The 26,278-nt window shown below is 36.3% G+C and overlaps 2 protein-coding genes across 2 annotated transcripts; one reads left to right on the top strand and one right to left on the bottom strand.

Moving 5' to 3' along the window:
* Positions 1-2,847: 2,847 nt before the first annotated feature.
* Positions 2,848-11,472, bottom strand: LOC131625517 (nicastrin). The gene is made up of 16 exons (XM_058896367.1): positions 11,205-11,472; positions 11,012-11,125; positions 10,800-10,914; positions 10,406-10,488; positions 10,236-10,312; positions 9,791-9,868; positions 8,520-8,591; positions 8,349-8,422; positions 7,629-7,761; positions 7,439-7,510; positions 6,090-6,209; positions 5,881-5,952; positions 5,581-5,721; positions 4,812-4,896; positions 4,269-4,710; positions 2,848-3,244 (listed from the first exon to the last, which is right to left on the bottom strand). Exons 1-16 carry the CDS (start codon positions 11,260-11,262, stop codon positions 2,980-2,982), a joined length of 2,001 nt encoding a protein of 666 aa, XP_058752350.1. The 5' UTR covers positions 11,263-11,472; the 3' UTR covers positions 2,848-2,979.
* Positions 11,473-17,857: 6,385 nt separating this feature from the next.
* On the top strand, positions 17,858-24,397 carry LOC131625516 (glyoxylate/hydroxypyruvate/pyruvate reductase 2KGR-like). The gene is made up of 3 exons (XM_058896366.1): positions 17,858-18,353; positions 22,573-22,651; positions 23,724-24,397. Exons 1-3 carry the CDS (start codon positions 18,010-18,012, stop codon positions 24,240-24,242), a joined length of 942 nt encoding a protein of 313 aa, XP_058752349.1. The 5' UTR covers positions 17,858-18,009; the 3' UTR covers positions 24,243-24,397.
* The last annotated feature ends 1,881 nt before the right edge of the window (positions 24,398-26,278 follow it).

Genomic DNA, 26,278 nt, shown 5'->3' with positions numbered 1-26,278 from the left:
GGACGAACACACCCTAGTCACTTTCGATCAGATTGGCACCTACAAACCCTCTGACCTCGGTGTGAACTCCCGTATAATCCGTGGCAAAAACAGGCTCCGACCTTAACACATCAGTGGTCACCCACTCTTCTACGGGGATCTCCTGCCCGACAGGAGGAGTGGTTGATGAGGAGGCAGACGTTGAGGTAAGGATAACGCCGTCCATAGGGTTGAACAACTTCACTTGAAAAGCAGAGGAAACAAGTGAATTCGACAGCAAATCAAATCCACCCTTCCACCACTAATCAAGTGAAAGGGTGTAGAATGGCCCGAGGACAACGTCCCTGGTCCATACCTTTACTCAAAAAGCAGACAGCCAACCTCCCTGATGAGGAAAACAATGGGCACGACTCCGAAGGCGGTTCCCAACATCTTCGTCGTGAGTAACAAACGGAGTCCCCAAATTCCAGATTCCGATTGAAGTTCCACCAAAAAATTCATGCCATTTTCCAGGAATAGAAGAACTTCAACCTGAATTTGGAAAGCCTTACTCTCAGGACACCTCTCACGACGGAGGTAACAAGGAGCTCGCACTAAAACTCTCATCGGCGACGGTGAAGAAAATAGCATCGCCGCCGTGAACCACCCACTCATCATCAGAGAATGCATAAAATTATCCTAATCTACCATAACTGCATGCATCTCTTAACAAAAACAGAAAAAATGCAACGAAATTAGAGAAGAAAAGGGATTAAACTTACTTGGAATGAGTAGAATAGAGTTTGAAACTTGAGAAGTTGAAGAAGTTGACGGCAGCGGAAACAGTGGCGACGACGAACAGAAGCAGAGAACTGAAGCGTGAAGAGAGAAAAAAAAGAGAAAAAGTAAAAGTTCAAATGAAGGTTTCAAGTATTTATACACGTTGAAACTCCCTCACGTGGCCCGCACGCTCAGTTGGGAAGGGGAAAATCATCATTAAACCCTAAATCCTAGAGCTAGAGTAGCTATCATCATGCATTAAATGCAACACAAGGCTCGAGGCGACCACAAACACGCTATCGCTCCACATTCAGATAACATGTTCAACTCCCAATTTACCGAGCTCAACACGTCACCACCTCATGGATTTCTGCTCGTCAAACAACACTTTCCTCGCTGATTCTCCCCTTCACACTCCTGAGCTAACCTTAAGTCATTACTCCCACGCCCGAAAGTACCGACTTGGGGGGCTCCTGTTCTGGACTAGCTCAATCCTCAGAATTGGTCTAATCCGCTTCTATTCACATATCCGACCCAATAAGCATTGGTCCATACACTTGGGCAAGCAAGGGCTGCACTTCCCTCTTGCCCACCTGCCGAGCACGCGTGAACTACGGCTCTTTCGCAATAAACGATCATTCGAGCACATTGATGGTCTCGTCCTCGCCAACGAATAGTTCATCCTTCCCAGATATACAAGGACTAATCTAACCGTCACCCGCATTTTGGGCTTTGGAATCGCGTCCAGCCCAAAATATTGGGTCCAATGATTAACCTCTAAGGAGAATATTATAAGTAGCCCTCACCGCCTGGAGGGAAAGGTATTGAACTCTTTCTCAAACCTATACTTTCTGTTGTACCTTTTATCTTGTTCTTATTTTGGCATCGGAGTGCCTTGCGGGTTCAACCCCTTTTTTTTCTCAACCATCACCGAAGATTACGCCGTCGCTGCTGGCCCACCTGTTCTGACTCATAAAGATCAAGCACGTTTCAGAAATATATTTTCGGAGACATTTCAAAAATATATTTCTGAAATAAATATTATCATAAAATTGGAGTGTTGTTCAAAAACGAATGAATTGTATGTGTATAAGGTGCCCTCAGATATGCGTTTCCAAAAGTGAGGGGTATTTTCGAATTTTTCTTAGAGTTTTCTTCACCTCGTATGGTGGAATGAGAAGTTCTCCATATGATTATAGGGGTGTTCAAAACTGAACCAGTCCAATAGAAAACAACAAAATCTGACGAAACCAAACAAAAACCGCAAAAAGCCGCAAATAGTTCAGATGTATTTGGATCATTCTTTAACAAAACTGTGTGATTCGATTCGATTTGCGGTTTGTATTTTACAAACCGAACCAAACCGCGTCATATTACAACCCAAACTTCACTTATCCCACATTCAACCCAAACTCAAACCTATTATGCCTTAGCCTTACGATTACGACAGATTTTTTCTTCCTCACGCTTGAGGTTTCAATTTAAGTCTTCCCAAATCTATCATAGCGGTATTGCGCATTCATCTCTTCTTTTTTATCAAGTAAATTTTGCATTTTCTTCTCTAGTATCTCATCTCTTATGTTTTTTCTTTTTCTTCTTATTAATTGTATTCTAGTATTCTTTCTTCTAATTACGTTTTTAATGCCCCTCTACTTCTCTAGTCTCTCCTCTCTTATACTCTTTCTTTTGCATCTTCTCTAATATTTCATCATAATGTTTTTTATATTGTTTTAAGTTACTATTTTATATTTTTTATTCCACTTTTATCTAATCTTAGTTTTGTATATTAAATAAAAAGTTGTTATCCAAATATGATTAAATTTATTATTTTTTGATAACTCATAAATAACTAAATACAAAGCTAGGTTTGATTTGGTTTTGTTTCTAAAAGCCAACCGAACCAAATCAAACCGCACAATTTTTTTCTTGTGGTTCGAATGACTTACAACGCATTTGTTAGTGTAATTTCAAGTGCATCCTGAGGTGCATCTCCATACACAAAAAGACATTTTTGAATTTTCAAAAGGGTGGAAAGAGCATTCCTCTTTGGGTGTTCATTACATTACCTAACGCTTACCTACAAGTGATTAAAAGAGTGTTGCAGATAAATTCACATGCACAAGAATGTAGCCTAAATAATGCACATCCTCAGAAATTCTTTATAAACTAATAATTTCCCTACTAACCTATTTAATTTTCCCCTAGTTTCTCAAAATTAGTTAGTTATCATAAATAATAGTGTCAATCCCTCTTCGTTGCTTTGGCAACTAAAGTTCTTGTAACTGCTATTGCAAGGTATGCCAAGATTGTAAGAGCAATTCCCCCAAACAGAACAACCCAATCGTAAGCAGCAGTTTGGACCGTGTAAACCCGAATGCCTAATGAATTCCAGTTGCTTTCTGTCCAGACTGGGTCTACGACACCCATGTTATCTGAGGCATTGGGGGGCAAAATACTCCATACTCCTGATTCAAATTTTAATCGTGTCGAATATGCTGGAACATACCTGCAAAAGATTATATATCGAGGTAAAATTACAGTCAACTTAGCCATTTAATCATGTCAACCAAACAAGAAGTGCTGTACCTAGAAAATTGAAGTTGGCATATAATTCGTGAATAGTCTAAACATGAAAATATGCAGCCTACCCCAACGACGTACATCAGCAAACTTAACAATGGTGCTTATGACATAAATCTTAGAAATGGTGTGGTTTCTAGCATCAAATCCATTTTAGGAGGCACGCCGAGAAGGACACAACCTCTTGAGTTTGATAGAAAAACTATTTAGTTAATCTAAACTATTACCAAGTGTAGTAAATATGAGTTTAATAGAAAAACTATTGGGTTAATCTAAATAGAAAAACGTCGAGAAGGCACGTGAATGTCAGAACCTGCGAGCGTGTATATGCTGTGCTGAAAATCAATCTAACATAAATACAAACATGTAATTTGAAATTCGCAAATATCCAATTTTATACAACCATTGACAGCTTTTATCAGCTTTGTGAAATATAAAATATTCAATTTAAAAGACAAATATTCAGACATTATTATAATCTGAAAACAGCCATGGATTGTACTTCATGGGAATAATGGCTAGGCAGAAGTAGTGAAACAGACGGGGGAATTGGGGTTACGTCCAAGTTTCATTTTAACGCAAATTGAACTCAAGGTCGAGACATACAGGGTTTTTACGTTCCATACATGGTTTGGTCGTGTTCCCAGAATAAAATGAATACATTACCTATCCAATTCTGCGGATTTTAAAACACAAACCAATTGTGATAAAAAAAAAAAAACAAACCAATTGTGATAAAAAAAAAAAACACAAACCAATTAATCACTAAAAAAAAGGGGATTCAATTTTTGGGGCAGAAGCACAGCATTAAACGATAGCAAACATGCCTAATCCTCAAAAGAATACCAATAAGAAACTACAGAATACCAGAAACATATATCCTAAATTCAGGACCAAGAAACATATATTAGTTTATTAAATCTATAAAGTACATTTAGACAAGAAAATACCTAGTTGTAGAGAGAGTGCAGACGCCTTTTCCATCAGTCTCTGCTTTAATGCAAATTTCATTGCTACCACTGCAACCCTGTTGACAGTCTGAGCCATTATTCTCCGTTGGGATAGAAGTTATGTCTGCTAGAAAATTCCAGATGAACCTAGGAACATCATTAATGTATCCTTGATAAGGTGTGGATGAAGGTTCATCTAAGATAACACCAACATAATTGCTTGCGCAGGTTGAAGCGGGTGAAATATATTTCTTCACCAACTCACAAGAAAGACCAGGATCACAATCCAACAAGCAACCCATGAGTTGTTCAACAAGTGAGACATTTACATTTATAGCAGCCAAAGTTGAATTTTGTACATCATCAGTTTCACTAGCCAGTATGTAAAGGGTTCGAGCAACAAGAGAAGCAGCAGCAACTACAGCTGATGAGTTCACATTTGCTGCATTAATCATACAGATTATACAAATGAGAAGGCATGGGACATGAGAGTAAGTCAATCAAGTAACCAAAAAATAATGCCAGGCCCATAGGTTAACTCACATAAATCATCAAGATGACTACGGTAGAACTTGTTGACAAAGGAAGAGTCAAAATCTTCTAGCACGACACCAGAGACTTTGGGGTTCTGATAAAATGAGAGAAAAAGAAAAGAAAACTAATGAACAATGGAAAACTACAGAATTCAATATATGCCAATATCAGTCAAAAACAAAGTCTCAATACATGGATCAAATTCGGCCATAATATTTTATTTAATATCATGTTTTTATCCAATTCGGTAATCTCAAGATCTTTCTTAATAGTTTTTCTAGGTCTTCCTCTACCCTTTGTCGTTTGACTCCTCTCCAGCTGATCCACTCTCCTTACATCATAATCTACAGATCTTTTCGCTAGATGCCAAAACCACCTAAGCCTATTTTCCACCATCTTTTCTACTATAGGTGCTACCCCAACACTCTCTAATATTCCCATACTAGTTGATATAAATAATATGATTCAATGTGGCACGTTAATAATTCGGCCAAATGCATATGTTATGCAGCTTCTGTAGCTGCTTTTTATTTGGATTTTTAAGTATGCTAGTGCGATGAAGGACTTCACCACACACCCTTCCCTTCAATAAGGACTTCACTATTGAACTTTATGAAGTCTGATGTTTAAGACGTTGTTTTTGAAGAAACCACTATTACTTTTAAATTGTGTATATTCTAGTAACTAGTAAGCACTAAGCACTGCTGTGCTCCATAGCCAGCTCCTTTCATAGTAATAACATTATAGGGAATGGGGTGAAAAGTGCATTATCCAGAACCTTATTCAAAAAGGTCATTAAAGATGATGGAGGTATCCCAGGATTGGAGACACTTGCAGATGCAATATTTATATCTTCAGACGGTAGCGACTCTTGCGCATGTTTCAGGGCAGCCATTATCTGATTTGTGGCAGAAGAATCCTGCAATGAAGTTGTGTAAGACAAAAGCAGGATTGGCACAATACTCTAATTCTGATGGTGCAGTGTGCAGACACAAATTATATAACGAAATACATTATATCCAATTAAAATTGCAAAAGGGCATTGCTGTGCACATATTTGTCAGATCAATCATCTCACCCCCTCTGCATGAGCAAAGTAGTTTTTAGCACCTTGATTGAGACCCTTTCCAACAGAACCAATTTCAAAGACCTGTGAAACACCCCACCCACCACAAAAGTATAAGTTAGGTTGTTAGCAAATAAAGTAATTCTAGAGTGGTCATAAACTTAAACAGTGTGCATTAGGTCAACCAACAAACTAGAGTGGTCATATTTACTACAGAGTACCTTTTCAATTAATGAGTGATTAAGGCCATGAACAGCATCTGAGTGCTCGTCAAGTTCTACTAAAAATCTTCTGCTTCCGAGATAACCCCATGCTTCTCCAGTGAAAACTACAAAAACAAGCTGCATTGAGTTTATGAAACTATCAGCAATAAAGTTCAGAGAACCATTAACATGTCGGTAAACTACTTGGTTCTTGAGTATTATAACTCCACTTGTTCATTTTTTAAAATAACATTTTCTTTAAGGGAAAAAAATGTTTAAATTTGTTTATCATAATCATAAAAGAATTAAAAAGAGAAAAAAGCCAATTTTTTTTGTGCTTCTCTAAAAAGCTAGGAAAAGTAGCTTTTGAATAAAAGTTACATGCATATATCATAAGTTTTTTCCTGTCTTCTTTAATTTAAAAGCTTATCCAAATGCCTCCTACACAAAGGTTTTAAAAAAGCAACCCTGATAGTTATTGCATAAGAAAATATACTGAGTAAGAGAAACATGCATCAATTAATCCAAGGGAAAAACTAACTGTGGTTTGAAAGCATTAAGCACCATATAATAGAAACTGTAACATGAGTACATATTATAATAATGATAAACAATATATTTGGGCTCTTCTAAAAATGAAACCCACAAGAAAGGACGGAGAAGAAACCCCAGAAGTTCGCTGTGCAGCAACGAAAAAGGGGGAGTGCATCAGGTTTCCTGCCAATGGTGCAATTATTGCATTCCAAATAACAAAATGTAATCGCAATCCCATCACAAAGAAACAGGAAAGAATGGCAGAAAAATTATCTCACAAGCCTCACGAAGATACCAATTATTAAGAAACATTGACCAATCAGGATACTTTTCCCCACAAAGAGATCTTCTTTCAAGGTAAATAAAACTAGAAAGACGCCAGGAAACTTATATAACTCAAAGCTTTGCGAGCATTAACAAAATTAAGCTATTGGTATTTGATAGTAACAGTTTCCACCAAACACCATTGCCAGAGTGAAAACTGGAACAATTTATAAAATGTAAGAGTAGATTCTCCCGGCCTTAGTGAACACCTTTGGCCCCAACCTATAAGCTGAACAACTGATATGGAATTCCCATAACCCCTTTTCCCTCCAAATTTCCCTATATAAACATATCTGAAATATAATTACTCTCTCTACTAACTAACTCCCCTCCAATTTGCTGTATACAAGTTACTCCCTCTCCTGAAGCAGGAACTGGCCTGCACAGCCAGACCATTAGAGCCTTATCAAGCCGCTTCCTAGTTCCTATTACTAGTAGTCTAAAACCTATTAATTATGAACAGTCCAAAAACTGAAACCTTAAAGCTCCATTGATTATTTTGTACACACCTGTTTACTAAGGCCACCAAGACCATCCAAACGAGAAAGTGCATCAGCAGCTGCCAGTAATGCAATTAAGCCCTGTAAAGTAGTCGATGTATTAGACCATGTTTTGATCCTGGAACAGACATTATAAATGAACACTTAATTTGGCCCAAAAAATTATTCAACATACTACAGTAAATGCAGTTGCACTTACAGAAATAGGGGAATCTGCACCAAGGCTTTTGTCCCGGAAAAAGGAAGCAGAATCCATAGAGGCTACTGTCAATATAATGGGCTTAGGCGGTTTTAAGGATGAAACATTGATTGGTGGAAGTGACGACCAAACACTGTCTTCCATATGAAACATACAGAGTTAACATCAACCATAACAATGCTAAGATTTTAAATTTCTCTGCAAAATAAGATGCGGGTGATATTAATATATTCTTAATCTAGATCCAGGACAACCCATTTCTACTATGCAAACCCATGTGATGCTTCATCATATGGATAATTGCCCTTGTGTTTTCCCCGGCATATAAACACACATTCCTTAAGGTAAATATAATCTAGAAGCTGACTGTATTTTATTGTTATATATGCAATTTATTCTATATATACACAAAAGGATTGGTCTTGATACTCAGATTTTGTGGGAGGAATCTGAAATTTTTATGCATGTTCACTATCTTTTGTTATTGACTTGTATCTAGTTTTGCAGCAACATGCGATTTACAACTACAAATGTCATTCAAGAATTACATGTCATAACTCATAATCCCGCACATACAAATCATATTTACAATAAAAAACCTGGAGACCTACTCTAAACTGGGGGCAGCCACCCTTGACCCCACATTTATTCCCACCAAATAAAAAAGTCACATCCATAAATATTTGCAGATTTTAGAGAGTAGAATCTAGGAAACTTCACCTGTATCCACCTAAAGGGAGACAAGTTCCTTCTTTTAAACAAGACTCTGAATCATGTGTTCCAGATTTCATTGTCTAATCCAAGATAATCAAAAAAGAAACAAGCAAATAATGAAACATTTTTCTTCATATGCCAGAAAATAACAATTCTAAACAATAACTTGGGTCCTACCTGCATCACAAGATCAAACTCGGCCACATTAGCAGTATAAGCTTCCTTTTTGTCCTTACTCTTTAATACAAACTGTACAAACAAGATATAGAGAATAAATTTTCCTGATGTTCATATAAACAATAAGATTCATATCATCATATAAACAATAAGATTCATAAGATTCATATCAGGGCATTATAAAGTAAATAAAAACAACAAACAAGTCTTATCTCACTAAATGGGGTCGGCTAGATGGATAAAATTATTTCATAATGTTCTATCTAAGACCATGTTTTTATCCAAATCGCTAATCTCGAAACTTTTCTTAATAGTTTCTCTTATAGTTTTTCTAGGTCTTCCTCTACCACTAGTTGTTCGACTCCTCTCTATCTTATTCTGATCTACTCTCCTTACAACAGAATCTACAAGTCTTTCCTCTACATGCCCAAACCACTTAAGTCTATTTTCAACCATTTTTTCTACTATAGGTGTTACCCCAATACTCTCTCTAATATTGCAACTTTTAATCTTATCCTGTCTAGTATTACCACACATATAACATACCATCCTCATCTCTGCTACACTTACTTTAATTTTGTGTTGATTCTTAATCACCCAACATTTTGTCTCGTACAACATCGCGGGTCTTACCATTGTCCGAAAAATTTCCCCTTTAGCTTGAGCGGAATTTGTGTGACATAAAACCCCTGAGGCCCTCCTCCATTTCACTCACAGAGCTTGAATTCGATGGTTTACATCTCCTTCTGTTTCTCCATCGTTTTGTATTACGGACCCTAGATATTTAAACTCGTGACTTGTGAGATGGTATAGTCTCCAACTTTCATCTCTAGGTTAGAAACGGTTCTCCTTTTGCTGAAATATGTATATTGTGTAGGCTAGCCAATAAAAAATATCTAACAATAATAAAATATAAAAGTAAACCAACAATTATCTTTCCCACTAAACCATCCCTGAGTGGAACTTTTCAATATCAAATAACATGCAAAGCACTCCTTCGTTGCATCTATCCCACTTAGAACCTATATTTTTAAATTTTTATCTCTATTTCCCCATCATTTTGCATGATCACCTTACCTAAGATACAAATCTTATGATTTGTGAATTGTGATATGTTATGATCTCTAATTTTCACCATTAAAATAGAACTAGTGTGCCTTCTTCTTAACTTGCACCCTTTCTACTTAAACAAAAGTCCATCACTAATATCTTGTGTTGCTTGCAAGTTTAATAAAAAAAAAACACGACAATACTCTCATACTATGCGATACCTCTTGAAGAATCTTTGCGCCACTTTCTGTGAGTAAAAACACAGGAAAATTGTAGGATTTCCACATAATATCGGAACCCTGTAGATGTTGAACCAAAAAGAGAACACAAATAAATTAATTATTCTAAGTTATTGATTTGATTGTGTTGTCTCAACTCTCAAGACTAATATTGAATTATATCCAAAAGATAATTGTCTTTCTTATCCTACCACCTTGTCACTGAATACCAACAATGATATAATGTACATCCACAAAAATAAAGAACTTCATAGAAACCAGAAAGCATCTATTAATTATTAACTCCCTTCTATTGGAAATAATTGAACCAGAATTGGAAAATAATTGGCAGGAACAATCAAAGAAAAAGAAAAGGACAAATAAATTATGTTGACATGAGATATAAATATCCCCATGAACTAGAAAAAAATGTAATTCCATATCGTACAATTGGATTCCATTCATAGCTGATATTATGGTAAGGAGCAAACTCAGCTTGCGGAAACTTTTTATCAGGAGAAAATCCTACATATGACCAAAGAAATGTTATTACGGGAGCAGCTTTAAAAGAAAATACTACTCTATCTATGTTTAAAGAAAACCAATAGTATTTACTACCATTTAACTTCTTTTGTGAATCAATAACTGGTTCAACTAGTACACCACCAACTTTGCTTGCAAAGCTTGGATCATCTGATAATCTGAAAGGGAAAAATCACATTCGGGAAAGTTTTAAATAAAAAATCACAAATCACAAGTGAGCATGCAAGCATTAACTATCATGATTCATGCCACTAAACAAGGACTAATTCATGTTTACATTCACATTTCTACTATACATACGTTTTGGTACAAACTACAAATCAATATTTTATCATAAAAGAACTCTAGAACCCTACATTTATAGCTTTTCAACTGAAATGCAAACATAAAGGCTCCTAATAACTCTAAATATAACTAAGATGCAATAAAATTTAGCAATTCAATAAACATAAATGCTGAAATATGATACCTGGCAAAGAAAGCAGGAAACTCATCGAATGACACCAATATAGAAGATAACTCTGATACATGATCAACATCTTCAAACCTTACAATTGGAGCAACAACCTTATCTCGTCCAGGATCTAAGAAATTATAATCAACCAGCTTAAAATCGTAAACAACACTTGAAATTTCGATTAAACCCTAAAAACACAATGAATCGTGATAATCGAGACTCACTTGAACAACCGATGGTTCCAGAGAGACTCAGCAACCGGACACAAGGAAATCCATCGACGTCCGTGTACATGGTGTTCTGAAGATCGGGAACCGATTCCATGGGGGCGGATTGTCCTGTGAAACGCAAGAGGTGAGAAATGAGTGTGAATCCAAAATTGAAGTCAAACGTGTGAGATGATGGGTAGAAACAAACCAGAGTTGGAAGAGAGAAGGTGAGAGAAGAAGAAGAGGAAGAAGAAGGTTAGCGCCATGGGTGAATAAACCCTAGTGAGTGAGTGAGGGAGTGAGTGTGTGTGTGTTCTATTTCGTCTTTCTTCTCAGTTTAGTTCCTCTGATTCGGAATTTACATGATGTGATTTGATAGAGATGAACGCATCGCATGGTTTCGACTTTCCATTAACGTGGACTAGTTTGTTTGGGGAGTTGGGTTTCACTAATCACTACTTTTTGTCTAAAACTAGTACACTAGTACCGGGACCCGCGGCGTTACAAGGGTGACCTTGTAATATTGAATTTCATGTGTGTAGTGTGTACATCTCGGAAAATTGCAATGGTCAAAAAGTCGGAAAAACATAGTTGAAGATTTGAAGTATTCGGGTAGATTCTCCCTTAAGCTTCTCGCCCATCGGAGTCTCATGTTTGAAAGACGGTGTACATCTCGAAAAATGAAGGTGGACCGGGGTATGGTTGATGATGTAGATATCTCAAAAGCAGATTGGGATGTGGTTATTGGTCAGACCAAGCACGACTATGAATGGTCATTATGTAAATTAATGGCATTCAAATTCCTTGTCTCGAATCCAAATAACGAAGAATCAATACAAAATGGGGTCACGACAGCAAGGAAAAGGCATGCTCGATTTTCTAAGGAGTACTTACCTATTGTGACTCTTTTTGACTTACATCAGAGAAGTTATCGCTCGGTGTTCTTCCATGAACATATGGCGGTCACCGTGAGGCTCTACTAAAACTTATCTGAGCCACATAGCAACATTTCAAACCATCGATCTCGTCCTTCCCATATGATGAGAGCAAGCAGTAGCAATCAAGGATCACAGACTGTGGAAGACATGTGCCACCATAACGAATTGTTGCAAGGCAGCGTGCATGCCTTGTAGTACAATCAACACCAGTCTCCACCAAAGAACGAAGACTTAAAAGATTTGATCGATCATCAACCGGTGACAATGGAAATTTGGGATGATCAAGCCCTAGATAATTTCAAGCCACCTCCATTGGCCACCTTTGACGGGGAAGAGCGATCCTCAGGAGCATATCATAATGGTCAACACTCGGATGGACATCATTGAAGCTACTCACTCGTTGAAATGCAAGCTAATGAAGAGCATGTTGAAGGATGTCGCCTTACGCTAGTATATGAGCCTTCCTAGATTCTCTGTATTAACTATGAGATGCAATCTAAGAGGGAGAGTGAATTAGGATTATTGAAATTTTCTCGTTTTAGCGCTAATTTTATCAGCTTGTTAAATTATCCGGAAGCAATGATATGAATGTTACTTTAGGAAGAATGTAAAGTGCATAATTTAAAGTGCATAAAGTAAAAAACACACAAAGATTTATACTAGTTTCCCTTAACAATTTGTGGGCACATCTAATTTTACTATTCCCTTAGAGGATTTTCCACTATAATCAAATGCTCTTTACAAGTCTCACACTAAGCACTCTAATGAACACCTATCACTCAACCATGAAAGCACGTCACTTCCTTGTTTATTAAACAAACACCAAACCCTATGGTGGACTTTGAATCACCTCGACTCAAAGAAATTTTTTCACAGTCACCAAAGACTATTATGATCTTCACCAAACACTATGGTGAAACAAGTCACACTAACTTTGTTGAGAAATGAAAAACTTATGTTGGTTATACAATAATCACATTCAAACTTTGATTGTTGATTCTTATCAATAATATAGTTCAAATGTATACCACTTAATGCTTAAAATGTGTTTTAATTTTGATACTTTTCTGGTTTATGAAAGTTTACAAAGTTTTAAACCATTTTAAAAATGAATGATATTTGAAAATGATATTTGAATTATGTAAATGAGAATGTGAAAGTTCTTAATTTGTTTTCTAGTGTACAGTGATTTATATACACCTCTAAAAACCTCTATGAATGATTGCATATCTTTGAAAAGGTTTTATGAAATTTTTGTAAGAACAAGATTGGTTCTGCATATGGCCTTAGATTTTGATGATGAATTTACATGTTATCTTAAGGAACAATTATATACATTAACGATTTTATTTCTAGTGTGTGGCTTTTGCCTTGCAGGTACTGACTATGGTAAGAAGGCGTGTGACGTCATCAGGTTCTGAAGTCAATACTCTAGAAGAATACTAGTGGTGTATTACAATTAAAGTCAAGATTCTAGAATGCTACTTATGCAACGGTTCCAAGAAACGTTAGTACAAGAACTTATGGTCGTGACTTTGTAAGGAAGCTTTTGAGACCTTCTAAAGCTTTACTTATGTGTCCTATGTTCTGAAGATGCTGAAGATGAGGTTCTGTTATATAGGTTCTGAAGATCTAAAGACATCGCTTCTGAAGACAAAGTGCTGAAGACTCTGAAGATAAGGTTTTGTTGAACGAGCTCTGAAGACTCAAATACTTATGTGCTGAAGATTCAAGTTATGATCATCTACAACATGCTTCAATCAACATACAATCAGAAGCCTCTAAAGACTTATAAGATCAAGAATTACTTGCGAGTGATGGTGAGCATAAAAGTCCTAACGTAAACTGTGACCTCTACTCTTATAGGGTGGCGTAAGGACAATCCAACATATACTTGTTATCTACCATTCCTACCATGACTGTTGGGGACTTTACAGCTCTACTTTGCATTTTCTATTCTACCCTCCAACGGATCTATCCTTCTCTATAGAGGAAGTCATTGGAAGAATTTAAAATCAACGAGTCAGTTCTACAAAACTACACCAAAACGCTGCACAAATTTTGTTAGAGAAATCTTGGTATAGTTTTGTATTGTAGCAAGGAGCTTTTGTTCGTATCTTGCTTAGCAACACTTTTGTGTTGCTGTACTTAAACATTGTGTAATATTCTTATTAGAAGCATCTTTGTAATGCACACTTATAATTAACTTGGTTGATTGTTTTCCTTGGGGGACTAGGTGCTAGTCAGAAGCCTTGAGAAGATTGTGGTTGTGCTCATAGTGGTTTCACGATAAGGATTAGCTGAACTTGTTGGGGTTGTCAGCAAGGTTGATCGGAAGCTTATTATGGTTGTTTCCTTGAGAAGACTAGGTGCTAGTCAGGAGTCTCAAGAAGGCATTGGATGCAGTCAATGTGGTTGTTTGTAATCGGTTTGGTTATACTGGATTAAGTCCTTATTGAGAAGACAAAATTACCTTGACGAGTGGGCTGGAGTAACTTCATTAACAGTAAACTAGGATAAAAATATTTGTGTTCATCTATTTTTTATTCACTTGTTAACCTTGTGTTTTGAGTTGCAAAAAAAGGAGAAGATTTTATTCAGTGCAACAAAATTCAAACCCCCATTTCTTGCGTGTTCTTGAACTTTCAATTTTGCCATTCATAACAATGATTCTGTTTTATGAAAAGTAGCACTACTTTAGAGTTTGTAATCGATTACAAGTATGTAGTAGTCGATTATAGCTTTCCAACATTCAAATTTTTTGAAATGAGTCAACCTGTAATTGATTACAGATATGTTGTCATTGATTGCAACTTCACTTTCAGCAAAAAAAGAACAACATTTTAAGGCATAATTTCAATGATTTTTATGCACAATCTTTAAAAATATTTTAGATTAACTTTGAATGATATTTTCCGAGCTTTTAAGTGATATAATAGATGAATCGTGATGTTTTAAAGATCAATAAATTCAACCTAATTTACTTTCCATTTGCTTCTTGATTGATCAATGCCTTCATCTTTTGCTTTATTTGTTGTCAATGTTGACTTTATCTTGTTCTTCTTTTGTTGATGTATTATCTTCATCAAAACCCTAGGCAAGATCAAGATGAGGCTCATCCTCACAATCTCACCCTTTTTGATGATGACAAACACTCTTTGAAATTTCTAGTTCAACAATGAGTTGCTTCAATATTTTTGAATCTTACAATTTGTGTAGAAACTAGAAACTCCCTCTATCATGTATCTCTCCATTTGTCTTTTACAATTTAAGACTTTCTTGTGTTTTCTAAAAATATTATGAACAAAACAATAATACTCTACAATTTCTCCCTCTTTTGTCTTCATTAAAAAGAAGAAAAGGTAGAATAATCTAGAGAATATAATGAAAAGGAAATAACACAATTCATACGATAAAAATTAATTCATGGGATAAAGATTCATTATGATAATCAAAGTGTTAGATAAAATGATAAAATGGAATAAACTTACTCTTCTCCTTAATGCTAATTAAAAGTGTCAAACTTTTCAATTAATCTTCAAGACGAAATTATACCTTACTGTATCAAATATCAAATGATATCTTTGTATCTTGAACAACCAATTTTTATATTACAATGTTAGCATAAGGTTTTCAAGTACACCTACGAAAATAAATTGATGTTTCTTTCAAGGTATCCTAAACTCTTTGGATCTTTTTGGTTAGTTCTTTTCTCAACCCAAACATATTTTCCACTTAGTACACCAAATCTTCTCATATAGCATGTATTAAGGGCGTGTCCCTTATAATTACAATAAAAACATGAAGATTTATTAAATTATAAATGACTCATTTCTTTTAGAAGTATAGAAAGTATTTCTCACATAAGTCATTCTTGGTTGAAGATTATTTTGCACCTTCTTTGATTGAACATTGTTGTAAGCATTGCTAGATTTGACAAATATAGTCTTTTTACTTGGACTAGGTTTATCGAGTTTGGAATTCCTAGTTCACTTATTTTTACTTAGAACACTTTCTTAACCGAATTGCCATTTTGCATACTTGCATATCACTTGATTTAATTCAATAATCTTTAATTCAAAAGAATTACATTTATTACATGTTGAACTTGTTTTAACTTTGTCTAATTCCACTTGTGTGGTATTAGCTTTACTTTTTAGGGATGAAATTGTTTTATTTTACTTAGCACATATTCTAGAAAGCTTTAGACACTCGTCATGCAAATCATTAAAAGAATCTTACAATTTATCATAAGAAGGTTTATCACTTAAGTCAAAATTATTAACCTCGTCATCATCATCATCAGAGTGATGTGAAACTATAAAAGATAGACATGCGTGTTCTTCATTTCCAGACCTTGTACTCATAACATTGTCTTCCTGAGCGATGTAGCTCTTCTTGATTGTTTATCCTTGTTGTTGTCTTCCAAACTTCTACACCTTATGCCTCAAGGAACATGTGCATTCTAATTTTCCAAAAATTGTAATATTCACCGGTGAAACTAGGTGGTCTATTAATGTTAGAGCCTTCTCCTATTAATGCTAGAGCCTTCTCCTATGAAGTACGCAACGACGTAAAAAAGGATGAATCGGCAAATAATGTTAAACTAGTTGAAGTTAATCATGATGTTAAACCGAAAAAAGTGAAGGATGATGTTAATCAGAAACTAAGCGGAGAAATTGGAAACAACCAAAAAAGATTAGGGATTAGGGTTTATCAATTTAATCTCTATAAACTGAAAGAGCAATAAACTATACCAAAATCAGAATGATGTATCCTTATATAACTTTGTCTTCATATTCAAAGAACTCAAAAATCCTTGCAATATAATCATATTTATCATCTTCAGCCTAAAACAACAGAAAACAAACACAATAAGAAAACCCCAAATCAACAAAACATATAAACCCTAAAACCCTTCATCTTCAACATTGAACATACCTTGAGGCAAATAGCGACGTTGGTGGTGAAATATGAACGATGGAACCAAACCGGCAACCCCATACGAAGCGGCATAACTCATAACTCACCAACAAAAATTTGGGATGGGACGTGTTTTACTGCAGACGAAAAGGAAGAGGAAAAAGAAAATTTTCTCCAACGGTCTTGCCATGTAGAAAACTCGGAGGAAGGCGATGAAGATGGTTGAGCTTTAAAGATGGAAGATGGTTTAGGGTTGAAGATAGATTAGGGTTGAGTTTTGAAGCTGAAGAGAGAGAAAGATATTAGAGAGAACGAAGACCTCATGTTTGAAAAAACAATTAGTAGATTTTGGAAGCAAATTGATAAAAAATAGTGCCAAGTAAGAAGAAGATGTGAGGAGCTTGTTTTCCTGGTGACTGGAAGGAATTCGAGGGCGAATTCTATTTAAGAGGGGGAGAATGTAACACCTATTTATTTAAGTATGTCTATTTATCACCAAGAATTATCAGAAGGAGTATATGCTTGGGAAAGTGGTCGAGCTTGTATTATGTGAGGGTTAAGTTTTCCGGTCAAGAATGTTAGAACACAAGTGATATGATGGAATTCGTATTTGAATTGTTGGGAAACCTAAGGATGAGTTGGAATACTATTGGAACTGGTTTTATACAAGAAAAATGTGATTTTTGGCTCTGGTTCAGATTGCACTGTAAAAATTTGACTTTTTGCGTTTCTGGTATGCAAAAGGTATCCACATGGCGCATTGAGGAGCAAGAGGAGTAGATTGATACTTTCTAGAACAATTGATTTTCTTATATTGTAGATAGCAAGGTGCAATGAAAAAGGATGATCGGTTCCATTTGCTTTGTGCACCCCTTTGTGCACCCCTGCTGTGAGTGTGGCAAAATATTAACTCCAAGGATCCATTTCCCTCTTATTCAGGTCTTGTGTGTACTCTTTTCATCACAATCAACAGTAATTTTGGGAGTGAAAAGTACTATTGTTTATGATCTTAATCTATGCGCTATGCGATGCGACTATTCTATTGTGAAGATTGAGTAAAAATAAAATGCTAATTTTGGAACTCGTCCGTGAAAATGTAGAAGCTACAAACTGTGGCTTCAAAAGCAACGCACACTGTAACCACACGCGTCAATGGGGACCATAAGCGTTCTACTCGTTACTCAAGTAGCTCCTTACTTAGAACAACAACTCAACAAACGCTATAACCTTTTCCGCCTATGGGATTACCCCCAAAAATCACACTTCTTCACTCAACACGGCGCTTCAATCCGTGCGCTGGTTGGACGCTCCACCGCCGGCGCCGATTCCGAACTCATTGACGCACTTCCGAATCTGGAAATCATTTCGAGCTCCAGCGTTGGTGTTGATAAGATCGATCTTGTCAAGTGCAAGGAGAAAGGGATTCGCGTTACGAATACGCCGGATGTATTGACCGATGAAGTTGCTGATTTGACTATTGGTTTGATTCTAGCGCTGTTAAGCATAGTAAAGAAAGCTTAGAGTAATCACCTTTTATTGTATTAGCAACTGCCATAAGCATAGTTAGTTAAGTTAGTTATAGTAGTTAGTTGAGTTGTAACTAACTCAGTATTGCTATATATACTTGGCTCTATGCATTGTTGTAAGTTCAGTTGTGTAATAAAGTTTTTTTTTTGCCTTTCTCTTTCTCTATTCAAGCTTCTCAGCTTATCATTCATGGCTGCTAGGTAGTGAGTTCACATGGTATCATCGACCTGTGGCTACCCCATTATTGCTTCTTTTCCGCTGCGATCTTATTCACAACTCAGTTCCTTTCTTCTTCCCGATCTTCTTTCCTCTTGTGGTGGATAAGGAAATAAATGTTCAAAAAAGATAACATCTCTGGACAGAAATATTTCTTTAGATTTTAGATCAAAAAGAATATGGCCTTTGACTCCAAGTTTGACACCTAAATAAAGACACTTTCTGGATCTAGAATCAAGTTTATGTCTATGTGCTGGTAAAGTAGTAGCATAACATAAGGAACCAAAAACTCTAAGGGATTTTATGTTGGGCAGGCTGGTATATAAAATTTCAAAAGGTGACTTGTTTTGTAAGAAAGGTGTGGGGAGTCTGTTGATAATATGAATAGCATGACTGACTGCATAAGACCAAAAAATTTTGGGAAGATGGGATTGGAAAAGAAGGGCTCTGGTGATGGCAAGTATGTGTTGATGCTTTCTCTCAACTATGCCATTTTGTTGAGGGGTACCAACACATGATGTGTGATGAAGAATGCCATGAGTTTGGTAGTAATCATGCATGAGAAACTCACTGCCATTGTCTGATCTTATGCATTTGATGGATTTGTTATGCTGAGTAAGGGCCATGGATACAAAATTTTTGATCAAATTTCTGGTTTCAGTTTTGTGTTTCATAAGGAAGATCCAAGTAAAACGACTCTTGTCATCTACAATAGTAAGAAAATATTTGTGGCCATTAATAGAAGGGATGGAGATTGGTCCCCAAATGTCCATATGGACCAAATCAAAGACTGCATTAGACACATGAGTACTATCAGGAAAAGGTAACCTTTTCTGCTTGGCATAAAAGCAAATGTCACAAGGAACATTAGAAGAATCAACATTGATAAAAGGAAAAGATTTCTTTATTTCAATTAACTTGGCATTGGAAATATGTCCAAGTCGTAAATGCCAAAGATTACATGCATTGGTAGGGCTAAGGTTTACAAAGTTATGTGGAGGTGCTAGAGAGTTAAGTGCTAGAGAGTGATGTGGAAAGTTGGGAATGACTGCAAGTGGCTGAGTGAGAATATACAGTCCTCCTCGCAATTCAGCTAAACCAATCCTCTTCTTGGAGTAAGTGTTCTGTATGAAACAAGTAGAATTGTCAAAAAGCAGTTGGCAATCTAAATGTGAAGTGAGTTTAGGTACAGAAATGAGATTAAAAGTAAAGTGTGGCATATAGAGGACATTGGTCAGCACAAAATTATCATCAAATTGAATGGTGCCAGCATAATGAGTAGACACTAAAGTTCCATTTGGCAACTTTACAGTGATTTCAGGAATGCGTGTGATGCAAGAAAAAAGTCTTTTGGAAAAGCAAACATGATCAGTAGCTCCTGTATCTAGAATGAATGATTCATTCAAGTCCTGAGAAGGAATAGTACAGATAATACCTGAGCTAGAGTTAGGTTGAGCAACAACATGATTCACACTGTGAGAGGAGGAGGATTGCTGAAGCAAAGCCAAAAGAGCTTTGTGCTGAGCAGGTGTGAATCCATAAGTGCCCGATGCTGTGTCATTAACTTGGTCGTCAGGAAGATCATGTGGAGCTTCATCTTCAGGTTCTTGTTCAACTGAAACATTGTTGATATGGTTTTGTTGCTGCCAATGGGGAGGGTAACCATGCTTTTTGAAGCATGTGTCAATAGTATGATTAGTCATACCACAATGAGTGCATACCCTCATTCCTCTACCACGACCATTAGAGAATCCACCACATCCTCCTACATCTTCTCCTCCATCTATTCAATCCTCACCTGAATATTTTGACTTTCCTTTCATTCATGAGTCTGCTCCTTCATCTAATATTTCTCCATCTCCCAATATTTCCACTAATGAGTCTTTTTCTAATAATTCTGCTCATCCATCCTCTTCTCCATCCCATAACACATCTCCTAATCTCCCTATACAAGCTTCTGATCCCATTATCCCTCTTAGGAAATCTACCAGACCTACCAAAGCTCCAACTTACCTTCAGGATTTTCACTGCAATCTGATTGAGAACACAGTCCAATTCAACAATCCAGCCAATGCTCAATCTTCTTCCCAAAGTAAGTATCCCCTTTCTGATTTTCTTTCTTATCATCATACATCTCCTGCTCACAATCAATATATTTTGCATCTTTCCTCCATTCCTGAGCCTCATACTTATGAGGAAGCTATAGGTAACCAGCATTGGAGTGATGCCATCCAATCTGAGTTACAATCTCTCACACAGACTAATACTTGGTCACTTGTTCCTCTACCTGAACATAAAAGAGCTATTGGATGTCGATGGGTTTTTCAAACTCAAGCAACATGCTGATGGCTCTGTAGAAAGGTATAAAGCACGATTGGTTGCTAAGGGCTTCACCCAAACTGAAGGTTTGGACTACATGGACACATTCAGTCCTGTTGTTAAAATGACCACCATCAGAGTTTTTCTTGCCATAGCAGCTGTTCATCAATGGCCCTTGTTTCAACTTGATGTGAACACAGCATTCCTTCATGGTGATCTCAATGAAGAAGTATATATGCAGCCTCCCCCTGGTCTCACACTACCTCATCCTAATCTTGTTTGTAAGCTTCAAAAATCTCTCTATGGTTTGAAGCAAGCAAGTAGACAATGGAACACAAAACTGACTGAGACTCTCTTACACTCGGGTTACATCCAATCCAAGTCAGATTATTCCTTGTACAGCAAATCCAATGGTCCTCACTTCACTATCATTCTTGTCTATGTAGATGATTTGGTCTTAGGAGGGACTGATGTTGATGAGATCACTAACATTAAGACCCTTCTACATAACAAGTTCAGCATCAAGGATTTAGGTGCCCTCAAATACTTTCTTGGCTTTGAAGTAAGTAGATCCAAAGAAGGAATTTCTCTTTGTCAAAGAAAGTATACATTGGATTTGTTACAAGATGCAGGCCTGACTGGTGCCAAACCTTGTAATACCCCTATGCAGCCTCATCTCCAATTACATCAAGAATCTGGCAAGCCTCTTTCAGATCCTACTGCATATAGGAGACTGATTGGTAGACTGTTGTACCTCACTCACTCTAGACCTGAAATTTCCTACACAGTTAGTAAACTTAGCCAATTCCTGAGTAATCCTACTGATGCACACATGCTTGCTGGTATTCATGTTCTAAAGTATCTCAAAAGCAATCCTGGAAATGGTTTGTTTTTTAGCTCATCATCCACTCTCACACTCAAAGGATTTTCAGATTCGGATTGGGGAGCATGTCCAGATACAAGGAGATCAACAACTGGAATTTGCTTTTTTCTTGGAGATTCCTTGATTAGTTGGAAGAGTAAGAAGCAAACAGTTGTATCCAGGTCATCTTCCGAAGCAGAGTATCGAGCATTGGCACAAGCTACTTGTGAAGGTCAATGGATTTTGTACTTGCTGCAAGATTTCAACATTAAACATTCTGGTCCATTTCTGATCTATTGTGACAATAAGTCTGCCCTTCACATAGCTGCTAATCCTGTGTTTCATGAGAGGACAAAGCACATAGAGATTGATTGTCATGTTGTGAGGGATAAAGTACAGGCAGGAATCCTACACTTGCTCCCTATTGCTTCAAAAGATCAAGTAGCAGATATTTTAACAAAATCTCTGCATGTTGGACCTTTTAATACCTTACAGAGCAAGCTTGGAATGCTGAACATCTATTCCAGCTTGAGGGGGGATGTTAAGCATAGTAAAGAAAGCTTAGAGTAATCACCTTTTATTGTATTAGCAACTGCCATAAGCATAGTTAGTTAAGTTAGTTATAGTAGTTAGTTGAGTTGTAACTAACTCAGTATTGCTATATATACTTGGCTCTATGCATTGTTGTAAGTTCAGTTGTGTAATAAAGTTTTTTTTTTGCCTTTCTCTTTCTCTATTCAAGCTTCTCAGCTTATCATTCATGGCTGCTAGGTAGTGAGTTCACAAGCGCTTCTTAGAAGGATTTGCGAATGTGATCGATATGTTAGAAGTGGGAATTGGATGCGTGGTGACTACAAACTCACCACTAAGGTAAACCCTAATAACCAAGCGAATGTGATTTTGTTAAAGCTATGAAGACATTCGTGATTATGTTTAATTTATTAAATTTTTTCAAATTATTATCCATGCTGCTGAGTCGGTGTCGTGTTCGGGGTGCCGGTCTGTACATCACAGGCCAAAATTGTAACTGTCAGTGAAGTTGTAATATCTCACTATCATTCCACTAATCTCACTGCCAATTTAATTTTGCACTGGAAATATTTTAGGTAGGAATGCAGTTTTAAATAGGAAAACTGAGTTAACTTTTCAGATAGGAAAACTGAGTTCAATTGCATGCCAACTCGTGTTTTAGCAAACCCAGTTGAACTTATATGGACTCGTTGATACTTACGCTTGCTCAGAATTGCGAGTTTATACTCAAGTAGGGGAGTTTGATAAAAAGTCAAAGAGCCAATATCATGTGTTTCACTGTAGGGTTACTACATTTTTGTTCCCTCTCGGTGCTTCCCTGTGAAGTGAAACTGTCTTTGCCATTGTTCCCACTGGTGTCATCAGTAATTTCCGATTAGCATCTTCATTCTATATGAAATCAAACACAATTGATACATAACAGAGTGTGATTCTCTTTTAGATCTCTCAGCATGTATCCCAATTCATTTTGCTTAAACTCATGGAGTTGGGAGTTGTAAATCTCGTTGAATTGCATGATATAATTCAATCATGTGTACATCCCAAACACATGCTGAATTGTCGTTGTGCAACATGGTTTCTAAATATTTTTACTGATGAATTTTTTTTACTTAAAGCGTCATTTTTTTATTGAGTTTGCATAAGCTCTACTAGTTTACGCATGCTCTCCAATTTGACAAACCACCTATTTTTCAATGTTTACAATTTGTAAGCTTTCAGAAAATGGTGAAAACATTTTAAATTGGACACAATAATCTATCATCATATTGTAAGAGTTGCAGAGCTTCAATCATATATGTGTCATACTGCTCTTTAAAATCAGTTACATGTTTTCTCATGTTGTAATTAGTATCCCCCACTCCATTTTCCAAAAAGAAGTTAATAACTTTTTTCATCTGGATTTTCCTTTCAGTTCTCGGGGAAAACTGTCGGCATTGTTGGGCTGGGAAGGATTGGCACAGCAATTGCCAAGAGAGCTGAAGGTTTCAATTGTTCAATATGCTACTATTCTAGAACTCAAAAGCCGGAATCAAAATACAAGTACTATCCAAGTGTTGTTGAGGTCGCATCCAACTGCGACATACTGATTGTTGCCTGCTCTCTTACAGAGGAAACACATCATATCATCAACCGGGAGGTCATTAGTGCACTTGGTCCAAAGGGTTTCCTAATAAACATCGGTCGAGGTAAGCATGTTGATGAGCCAGAGCTGGTCTCTGCATTGCTTGAAGGTCGTTTGGGTGGAGCTGGACTCGATGTGTTTGAAAATGAGCCTCATGTTCCTGAAGAGCTACTTCGGCTAGAAAATGTTGTCTTGTTGCCTCATGTTGGAAGCGCCACAGTAGAAACACGAACCGTCATGGCTGACCTTGTTCTTGGAAACCTGGAGGCTCATTTCCTTGGAAAGCCACTGTTAACTCCCTTGATTTAATCTACAGGCCGGTCTCTATTGAACTGTGGACATAAGATTGATTGCCCATTGATCTAGAAAATTTGATGGAATGGTCTCCATTAAGTTACATCATCAATTAATGATTCTTGTGATGTGGAATTGATGATTGTGAGAGCTTCAAATATCATCTATTGGTGCCTTGCAAAGTATAAATCAGTTCATCTTAATTGTGTGACATCTTAATATGATTATCAATGAGATTTGGCTGAACTTTAGCAAAAAAATTACTTGGCGGAATAGCTTATTTTATTTGAGAAAAAAATTTGGTGTAATTTTCTACGGACATTTTGTATTCTTCTTCCGTGGTAGTTTATCCTATAGTTTGTACATATGGTAAATCTAATAGTGTAAATGTTGGAACAAGTTTGATTCGTCAATTAATCTTTGAAGTTTTGATAATAACAAGTACATTTGTATAAAGAATAAATTTGTTCTCTAACGGTTGTTCAAAGTGGAGAATTAAGAAAGTAATAGATGCTGAGCTAAGCATGATGAATCTGGAGATCAGTGGAATCTAAAGATGAATCTGGAGATCAGTGGAATCTAAAGATTGGGGAATGAAGCAAGCAAAATTTGATGTAAGAGAATGACTTTGAATTTTGAATAAACTTCATCACTATTTATCATAAGTCTCTAATTCAAAGGAATAACGTTTGAAAGGTCTTAAATAAGCAGCAAATAGATCTAGAATATGAGTTATCAAGTTAATGCATCTATAAGGCTCTGTCCAAAAGACATTTGTGATAGACTCTAACTCTCTACGACCCTAATATCTTAAAGATCGAAGACTAACTCTGATCAAGCTTCATCATAACCTATCAGAAACCTTTGACTCAAGTAGTTAAATACGAAGAAGATAATAACTTTGACCTCTGATCAAGCTTCATCTAATTTTATCAGAAGTCTCTGAACCATGAAGTTAGATGTAAAAGAAGTATGTGTGAAAATATTTTTAAACTACATCATCACGTGACTATAGTACAATATCCTATCCACTACCTTGCAAATCAGGATAAAGGATTGTACACTATACTGTTACTTACTGTTCACACATCTCATCATAGTGCTTCTACCACCACTCTACTCTTGTTCTAACTAACGTCTCCAATAGCTATATGTTGTGTGGATACTCAATCTCCCTTTCTCCAACAGATCTACTTTCTTTATCTATTTAAAGAGAAACTGGTTTATTGAAAAAGTTGAAGAACTGCATATCAACAATGTAAACAATTTACACGAGAGAGTGAGATACAAAAATAAAAAAGAGAAGATAAAGAAGATGCTGTAATAAAGAAGAATTGATCAAGCAAAATTCAGAAGAGTATTTTTGCAAGCAAGAAAAGGATATTGCAAGTGCTTATGAGAAACGAAATTATCACACCCAAGCACATGATGAAAGAAAAAATTCAATGAAGATATATCGTGGTACAGAAAGCTGATATCAAAGAGCAGAGTAATATGGTTGCAATTTATACACAAGAAAAATCATACATAATCAGAAGCAGCTACAAAGAAGAAGAAAATTGAAGAAAGGTACAATATGAAGAATAATTATCACCTGAAATCCTTAGCCTTCATCAAAGTGATAAAAAAAAAGAATGCAAAGCAATAATCACTAAAAAGCCGAAAGGGAAAAGCACAATTCAGAAGAAAATCTATGCAGAAGCCAACACAACGAAAGAACTCCTTAAAAGCATATTATCTTTATTTCTTTCCATTGTGTAAATCTAGAATGTAAATTTGTGTATTTGATATCTAAGAAGCTCTCTTAAACACAAATCTATTTTAACCAAATTTGATTGTTTTCCTCAAGAGACCAGACGAGTCAGAGTTCTTAAGATGTCAATGACGGTTCGTCATTGAAGTGGTTTTCCTCAAGAGATCCGGGGTCTTGCTTGTCTGATTTCTTTAATGACCTTTTTCATTGATATTGTGATAGACATGTTCAATCAATTTCTCTTTTAGTTGTAGGTGGATATTGTTGACGACCATTGATGGTCATTTGTTCATTTTCA

This window comes from Vicia villosa, unplaced genomic scaffold, assembly GCF_029867415.1.
Source record: "Vicia villosa cultivar HV-30 ecotype Madison, WI unplaced genomic scaffold, Vvil1.0 ctg.000218F_1_1, whole genome shotgun sequence".
In the NCBI taxonomy this organism is placed as follows: Eukaryota; Viridiplantae; Streptophyta; class Magnoliopsida; order Fabales; family Fabaceae; genus Vicia; species Vicia villosa.
Note: the sequence above shows the minus strand (reverse complement) of the source record. Positions and strands in the feature narration are given on the sequence as shown.